The following is a 9,238-nucleotide window of genomic DNA, read 5'->3' as shown; positions in this document are numbered from 1 at the left end:
TATATGGATTTCTGTGGATGAAACTACTGACAGTCTTGGCTGTTACATTGCAAACCCGATTATTGGCAAGCTAGATCCAGATGCTCCATCCAGGGCTCATCTTATTTACTCAAAACAGCTTGCAAAAACTAACAAACAAACAATAGCACAGTTTGTGAACAATGGGCTTAAGGTGCTATACCCAAACGGAAAGGATGAGAATAAGGTGCTTCTGGCCGTCACTGATGCTGCTGCATATACACTCCTGGAAATTGAAATAAGAACACCGTGAATTCATTGTCCCAGGAAGGGGAAACTTTATTGACACATTCCTGGGGTCAGATACATCACATGATCACACTGACAGAACCACAGGCACATAGACACAGGCAACAGAGCATGCACAATGTCGGCACTAGTACAGTGTATATCCACCTTTCGCAGCAATGCAGGCTGCTATTCTCCCATGGAGACGATAGTAGAGATGCTGGATGTAGTCCTGTGGAACGGCTTGCCATGCCATTTCCACCTGGCGCCTCAGTTGGACCAGCGTTCGTGCTGGACGTGCAGACCGCGTGAGACGACGCTTCATCCAGTCCCAAACATGCTCAATGGGGGACAGATCCGGAGATCTTGCTGGCCAGGGTAGTTGACTTACACCTTCTAGAGCACGTTGGATGGCACGGGATACATGCGGACGTGCATTGTCCTGTTGGAACAGCAAGTTCCCTTGCCGGTCTAGGAATGGTAGAACGATGGGTTCGATGACGGTTTGGATGTACCGTGAACTATTCAGTGTCCCCTCGACGATCACCAGTGGTGTACGGCCAGTGTAGGAGATCGCTCCCCACACCATGATGCCGGGTGTTGGCCCTGTGTGCCTCGGTCATATGCAGTCCTGATTGTGGCGCTCACCTGCACGGCGCCAAACACGCATACGACCATCATTGGCACCAAGGCAGAAGCGACTCTCATCGCTGAAGACGACACGTCTCCATTCGTCCCTCCATTCACGCCTGTCGCGACACCACTGGAGGCGGGCTGCACGATGTTGGGGCGTGAGCGGAAGACGGCCTAACTGTGTGCGGGACCGTAGCCCAGCTTCATGGAGACGGTTGCGAATGGTCCTCGCCAATACCCCAGGAGCAACAGTGTCCCTAATTTGCTGGGAAGTGGCGGTGCGGTCCCCTACGGCACTGCGTAGGATCCTACGGTCTTGGCGTGCATCCGTGCGTCGCTGCGGTCCGGTCCCAGGTCGACGGGCACGTGCACCTTCCGCTGACCACTGGCGACAACATCGATGTACTGTGGAGACCTCACGCCCCACGTGTTGAGCAATTCGGCGGTACGTCCACCCGGCCTCCCGCATGCCCACTATACGCCCTCGCTCAAAGTCCGTCAACTACACATACGGTTCACGTCCACGCTGTCGCGGCATGCTACCAGTGTTAAAGACTGCGGTGGAGCTCCGTATGCCACGGCAAACTGGCTGACACTGACGGCGGCGGTGCACAAATGCTGCGCAGCTAGCGCCATTCGACGGCCAACACCGCGGTTCCTGCTGTGTCCGCTGTGCCGTGCGTGTGATCATTGCTTGTACAGCCCTCTCGCAGTGTCCGGAGCAAGTATGGTGGGTCTGACACACCGGTGTCAATGTGTTCTTTTTTCCATTTCCAGGAGTGTATGATAGCAGCGTTTTAACTATTAAAAGTATTCTACCCATTGACGCTGCACGTAACTTGTGTAGTGGATGGGATCAACCGCATAGCAGAGCAAGTAAGGCTACAATTTCCTAAAGTAAATAAAGTAATATCTATGGTGGAGAAAATTTTTGTTAAGCATCAAGAATAAAGGAATTCAAAGAACAGCTTCCAGATGTCCCATTGCCGCCAGAGCCTGTTGTCACCCGCTGGGGCACGTGGCTGATAGCAGCAGAATACTATAGTACGCATCTCTCAGCTGTCCAGAAGGTGGTTGAAAATATACCGGAGGATGCCGCATCTGCATCTTTAACTGCAGCAATGGAGTTAATCAAAGATACTTCTTTAAAACGGGACTTATCTTACATTAGAGCCCACTACACATTTATGGCAAGAATAATTTCACAATTAGAAGGTTCAGGGAGACCTATCTAAGACAATATTTCTTTGCTTGAAGAAGTCAAAATGAAAATTAATGAAGCGCCTGGTGAAGTAGGGGAAAAAGTACGGGCAAAAATGCAGACGGTTTTGTAGAAGAACACTGGCCCGAAGGAGTTGTGTCCAGCTGCCAACATACTTAGTGGAAAATCCAGCACTCCTGACTGCAGCATTCCTGTCCAACATGTGCCGAAAATGAAGTATGCCCCTATCACATCTGTTGATGTAGAACGTTCTTTTTCAGCGTATAAATTGATTCTGACTGACAAGCGCCACTGTTTTTCAGTAGAAAACCTAGAAAAGATTTTGGTTATTTATTGTGAAGCCAACTATGGTCAGAATATGTGAAACTACGAATGTATTGATTAAACCATTGCCACATCTTTTTTTACGGAGATCTTTATCTTGCAGTAACTCAAAAATATTTGGACTTATGTTCAACATTAATGTTGTAGATTGCTGTGCTCTGTAACTGTGTAAATATTCATTCTCCTTGTTTTAATGACTGATAGGAGCCTATTTTAGGTGCCTAAAACACATTTTTTTACGACCTAAAAATCCGTGGTCTAGTTAGAGTCGAGGGGCATGAAAGGGAAGCAGTGGTTGAGAAGGGAGTGAGAGAGGGTTGTAGCCTATCCCCCATGTTATTTAATCTGCATATTGAGCACGCAGTAAAGGGACTAAAAGAAAAATTTGGAGTAGGAATTAAAATCGATGGAGAAGAAATAAAAACTTTGAGGTTTGCCAACGATATTGTAATTCTGTCAGAGACAGCGAAGGACTGGAAGAGCAGCTGAATGGAATGGACAGTGTCTTGAAAGGAGGATAGTAGATGAACATCAGCAAAAGCAAAATGAGAATAATGGAATGTAGCCAAATCAAATCAGGTGATGCTGCGGCAATTAGATTAGTAAATAACATACTTAAAGAAGTAGATGAGTTTTGCTATTTGGGGAGCGAAATAACTGATGATTGTTGAAGTAGAGAGGATATAAAATGCAGACTGGCTATGGCAAGGAAAGCGTTTCTGAATAAGAGAAATTTGTTAACATCGAGTATATATTTAAGTGTCAGGAAGTCTTTTCTGAAAGTATTTGTATGGAGTGTAGCCATGTATGGAAGTGAAACATGGATGATAAATAGTTCAGACAAGAAGAGACTAGAAGCTTTTGAAATGTAGTGCTACAGAAGAATGCTGAAGATTAGATTGGTAGATCACGTAACTAATGAGGTGGTACTGAACAGAATTGGGGAGAAGAGGAATTTGTGACACAACTTGACTAGAAGAAGGGATTGATTAGTAGGATACGTTCTGTGGGAGAGCTGCATCTAACCAGTTTCCGGTCTGAAGAACATAACAACAACAACAGTGTCTCATTTCCTAATCCTTTTCCCTCAGCACTGACTGATTTTTTTCAACTACATTCCATTACCCTTGTTTTACTTTTATTGTTGTTCATCTTATAATCCTCCTTCAAGACACTATCCATTCTGTTCAGGTCCAAGTCCTTTGTAGTCTGAGAGAGTGTTACAGTGACACTAGCAAAGAGAAACATTCCTTCCTCCTGTCTCACTCTCATCCCCTTCTATACCACTGCTCCCCTTTCATGTACTTCAACTGTTACAAGTGCTGTTTGGTTAAAAGCTGTAGATATATTTTCACTGGGTAGATTTCATCCCTGCAACTTTCAGAATTTCAAGCAGTTTATTCCAATCAACAGTGTAAAAAGTTCCTAAATCTACAAATGATATAAACATAGGTTTGCCTCACTTTGACCTATCTTCTAGGTTAAGTTATAAGTCAGTATTGCTTGATGTGTTTCTACATTTCTCCAGAATCCAAACTGATCTTCCCCAAGGTCAGTTTTTCCTATCTTCTGCCTACAATTTGTGCAAATATTTTGCAAATATGACTTATTAAACTGATAGTTTGATAGTATTCACACCTGCCTTCTTTGGAATTGGAATTACTCTTCTTGAAGTCTGAGGGTATTTCACCTACCTCATGTATTCCAGGTGGAATAATTTACTCATGTCTGGTTCTCCCAAAGATCTAAATGAATTGGGGGAATGTGATGTATTTTATGGACCTAGGTTTTTTTTTATCATCTCCCATCTCTTCTTCACCTACTTCATCTTCTCTTTTTGTAATATTTCCTCAAGTTTGTTTTGCTTGTATAGTCCTTTTTAAATTCCTTCCACCTTACAACTTTCCCGTATTTGCTTAGTACTGGCTCACCATATGAGCTCTTGATATTCATATGACTACTTCTCTTTTGTCCAAAGGCCTTTCTAATTGTCCTATTGGCAGCATCTACCTTTCCCCTAGCGATGCATGCTTCTGCAGTCTTACATCTCTTCTATATTCATTAGTGCTGAACTATTAAGCACTGCAAATCTCACTTTTTAGATGTCCGTTTTCCCTTTCACCTGCTTCACTTGCTGCAGTTTTTATATTTTCTCCTTCTGTCACTTAAATTCACTATCCCCTTTATCATCCAAGGATTCCTTCTAAACTTTGTATTTTTATGTATTTGACCATCTGTCGCCTTAACTGTATCATCTCTTGAAATTACCCATTGGTTTTCTACTGTGTTCCTTACCCCAGTCTTGGTCCTATGTTGCCTAATTCTGCCTCTGAAACTCTCAAAAACCTTCAATTTATCCAGGTACTATAATCTCCATTTCCTACCTTCTTGCAAATTCTTTACTTTTAATCTGCAGTTCCTAACCAATAAATAAAGCTTGGAGTTCTCATCTGCCCCAGTAAAGCACCACATTTTAAAATCAAGTATTGAAATCTGTCTCATGACCATATAATCAATATGAAACTATCCAGTGTCTCCAGGTCTCTTCCATGTATACAGCCTTTCTTCATAATTCTAGTTGTTATTAGATCCAATACATTTCTGTCATGGGTTGACTTCTGAACAATCTTTTCTAGGTAGATCACAGACAAACCATTTAGGAAAGATTTGCAGGACTCACATTATACCCATCATTCATAAAACTGTAATTTTCCCAGTTGATTACCAGATGGTTAAAGTTCCTCCAATGAAGACAGTATGATAGGGGAACATACATACTAGAAGGGCTGAGATTTTCTCTAAAGTTCATCTGGGATTGACTCTGGTTGTTTCTAGAGAGCCCGAATTGTAAGTTGGTGCCCACCTTTGGCACTCTGTCTTGCCCACAGTGTCTTGATTGATCTCTTGGTAGATCTGAGTTTCTACTGAATAAGTACATCACCCAAGTTTTCCATCAGTCCATCCATCCTTTTGATGTACACTTATATTACACCAAAAAATCTCACTGCTGTCAATTGGGTGTTTCAGTCACTGTTGTGTTTCTAGTATTATATGAGCTCTACTGCTTCAAACCCATGTACTGTGTTGTAAATGCTTCAGCAGTTGATCACTAGCTATTTAACTGTCTGATATGTGGGGGAGGGGGAGGGGGGGCATTTATTTGGATAAGCTACTCATAGTGCAGTGGAAGAGTGGTGATAGATCCAGTGTTTCCTGTAGTAGAGACAGTATCCAAAGAAGAGGGTAGCATTTGAGATGTGTTTGGTTTCTGTGGTGCATAACTCTCAGTAGCCCTCCTGTTGTGATGTCAATCTCAAACAGGCCACAGCAGCAAGCCAAGGGGTATGTGTGCCACCCACGTGTGTAATTTTGCAGTTGGGCACTCAATAATGTTAGAGTAGCTTTTTGCAACTCAGAGTGTCTATGATGTTGGGCTGAATTGCTACATGCTGTAGCATAAAGAACGTATCACAGATGGCTATGTGACAGGAACAGAACTCCTGTCACAGCACACCCAGCCAATACAATTACGAGGGTGTGCTGCAAATTAATGCCTTTGAAGTTTTTTGAGGAATTTCTTAAAGCTTTTCAAATAAAAGAAACGTTATTAACATTCTACATCTTTATTCTTCATGTCTACATATGTGCAGCCAGATGATGCTAGAGGGCTCCAAATTATAGTGTGTAACATAGCTGTGTAACATAGCTGTGTGTAACATAACTATGTATAACATAACTATGTTGGTGCATAAGAAACAGCACACTGTAATCGAATTTCAAATCCAAAGAGTTCATCCACACATAGCACACCCTCTTTTTCAGCATGACAGTGCCAGACCACACAGGAGTGCTGTGACCTCTGCAAAAATCCAATGCCTCAGGTTCACAGTCATCGATCATCCCCCTCACAGTCCTGAATTGCACCCATCTGTCTTCCACCTGTTTCCAAAACTGTCAACATCTTCTGTCAACATCTTCAAGGGTTTTACTTTGATGGTGATAACGTGATGCAAGCAGAAGGGAAGCTGTGTTTCTGTCAACAAAATCAAACATTTTGCAGTGATTACATCAACAAAATATTATCTAGTAGGAGAAATGTGTTCGTTGCCAAGGTGACAATGTTGAGAAATAAATATGGAGACATGAAGAATAAAGATGTAGAATGTGAATAACATTTATTTTATTTAAAAAGGTTTAAGAGTTTTCACATAAAAAATTGGAGGCATTACTTTTCAGCACAGCCTTTTATATATGCCTCTGTTAAGAGAGCAGCTTCTTTTCATCATTTCATTGTAGCCATGCATTTGTCTAGTGCAGCCTACATGCCAGTCAATGCTCAGAAGTGCAGCCAAGAACTTAGTCTTATTGAGTAGCCTTTGCAATTAGGCGAAGTTGAAATAGTGCCACAGAAGTGAGGCCTCTCAGTAGGTGCTGTCATTTGACACTCCAACCAGCCTTCAAGAGTGCTGGGTGTGACTCGGGAGTGTCTGCACAGCCCTGATAGCCCCCTCCCCCCCCCCCCCCCCCCCCCAAGGCCACAAGTAGATTACACTAGTCCAATCACATACTCATTGTGTTGCAACGCAGACTCCTGTGTTGCATCAGCAAGGCTGCTGTTGCTGCTGGCTGCTGTTATGCTGCCTCAGTGGGCTAACTTGCTGCCACTAGCCACAATCAGCACTCGGGCCACAGCTGTCGATCTGCTGTATATGAACCATGAAATAATACAGAATATTTTGTTAAGCCAATATTATTGTCTATGTGCTCACTGCATTACTGGAAGAGCCACAACACATCCCTACACATGCCACTTTGGATACAGAAGTGGCCACCCTGAAACACAGGTGTTAGCAAAGCATCAACACAAGCACAACAACATTATATTCCCAACACACACATTCACTACAGTTTCCAATAACTTGGCATGAGTCAGGGAGATTCCCTCTTGGTTACAGAGAGCAACTAACTGATATCGTGTTCAATAACAGCGTTCGTAGTGGAGCTGTACTGTAGCTAGTGCAACGTTCTACAGAACAAAAATCCAACAACTCACTGGTTCTCTTTTCATTTCTGGATCCACGCTGGTTCTCTTTTCATTTCTGGATCTATTAACAACCTCTATTCACAATTCAACAGTAGGAAAAGGAAGAGAAGGAAACACAGCAGGTGAATATGGATTAGGGCTAAGAAATGAAAGAGGAAGCCATCTGGTAGAATTTTGCACAGAGCATAGCTAACACTTGGTTCAAGACTCATGAAAGACGGTTGTATACATGGAAGAACCCTGGAGATACTAGAAGGTTTCAGATAGATTATATAATGGTAAGACAGAGATTTAGGAACCAGGTTTTAAATTGTAAGACATTTCCAGGGGCAGATGTGGACTCTGACCACAATCTATTGGTTATTGGTTATGGACTGTAGATTAAAACTGAAGAAACTGTATAAAGGTGGGAATTTAAGAAGATGGGACCTGGATAAACTGACTAAACAAGAGGTTGTACAGAGTTTCAGGGAGAGCATAAGGGAACAATTGACAGGAATGGGGGAAAAAAATACAGTAGAAGAAGAATGGGTAGCTTTGAGGGATGAAATATTGAAGGCAGCAGAGGATCAAGTAGGTAAAAAGACGAGGGCTAGTAGAAATCCTTGGGTAACAGGAGAGATATTGAATTTAATTGATTAAAGGGGAAAATACAAAAACGCAGTAAATGAAGCAGGCAAAAAGGAATACAAACGTCTCAGAAATGAGATCGACAGGAAGTGCAAAATGGCTAAGCAGGGATGGCTAGAGGACAAATGTAAGGATGTAGAGGCTTATCTCACGAGGGGTAAGATAGATACTGCCTACAGGAAAATTAAAGAAACCTGTGGAGAAAAGAGAACCACTTGTATGAATATCAAGAGCTCAGATGGAAACCCAGTTCTAAGCAAAGAAGGGAAAGCAGAAAGGTGGAAGGAGTATATAGAGGGTCTATACAGGGGTGATGTTCGTGACAACAATATTATGGAAATGGAAGAGGATGTAGGTGAAGATGAAATGGGAGATATGATACTGCGTGAAGAGTTTGACAGAGCACTGAAAGACCTGAGTCGATACAAGGCCCCGGGAGTAGACAACATTCCATTAGAACTACTGACAGCCTTGGGAGAGCCAGTCCTGACAAAACTCTACCATCTGGTGAGCAAGATGTATGAGACAGGCGAAATTCCCTCAGACTTCAAGAAGAATATAATAATTCCAATCCCAAAGAAAGCAGGTGTTGACAGACGTGAAAATTACCGAACTGTCTATTTAATAATTCACAGCTGCAAAATACTAACGCGAATTCTTTACGGACGAATGAAAAAACTGGTAGTAGCTGACCACGGGGAAGATAAGTGTAGATTCCGTAGAAATGTTGGAACACGTGAGGCAATACTGACCCTACGACTTATCTTAGAAGAAAGATTAAGGAAAGGCAAACCTACGTTTCTAGCATTTGTAGACTTAGAGAAAGCTTTAGACAACGTTGGCTGGAACACTGTCTGTCAAATTCTGAAGGTGGCAGGGGTAAAATACAGGGAGTGAAAAGCTATTTACAATTTGTACAGAAACCAGACGGCAGTTATAAGAGTCGAGGGACATAAAAGGGAAGCAGTGGTTGGGAAGGGAGTGAGACAGGGTTGTAGCCTCTCCCCGATGCTATTCAATCTGTATATTGAACAAGCAGTAAAGGAAACAAAAGAAAAGTTCAGAGTGATGTCAGCAAGAAATCTGTTTGAATTGTGATAGTATGGAGGAGTGGTAAAGTGAGGCACTGAAAACAATGA

General features: G+C 42.6%; 1 protein-coding gene across 1 annotated transcript; it reads left to right on the top strand.

Annotated features, from left to right (window-relative positions):
• The first annotated feature begins 8,195 nt into the window (after nucleotides 1-8,195).
• LOC126159952 (uncharacterized) lies at nucleotides 8,196-8,996 on the top strand. Its single transcript, XM_049916762.1, has one exon. It carries the CDS (start codon nucleotides 8,196-8,198, stop codon nucleotides 8,994-8,996), a length of 801 nt encoding a protein of 266 aa, XP_049772719.1.
• The last annotated feature ends 242 nt before the right edge of the window (nucleotides 8,997-9,238 follow it).

Source organism: Schistocerca cancellata, chromosome 2 (assembly GCF_023864275.1).
Source record: "Schistocerca cancellata isolate TAMUIC-IGC-003103 chromosome 2, iqSchCanc2.1, whole genome shotgun sequence".
In the NCBI taxonomy this organism is placed as follows: domain Eukaryota; kingdom Metazoa; phylum Arthropoda; class Insecta; order Orthoptera; family Acrididae; genus Schistocerca; species Schistocerca cancellata.
This window is presented reverse-complemented; position numbering and strand designations above follow the sequence as displayed.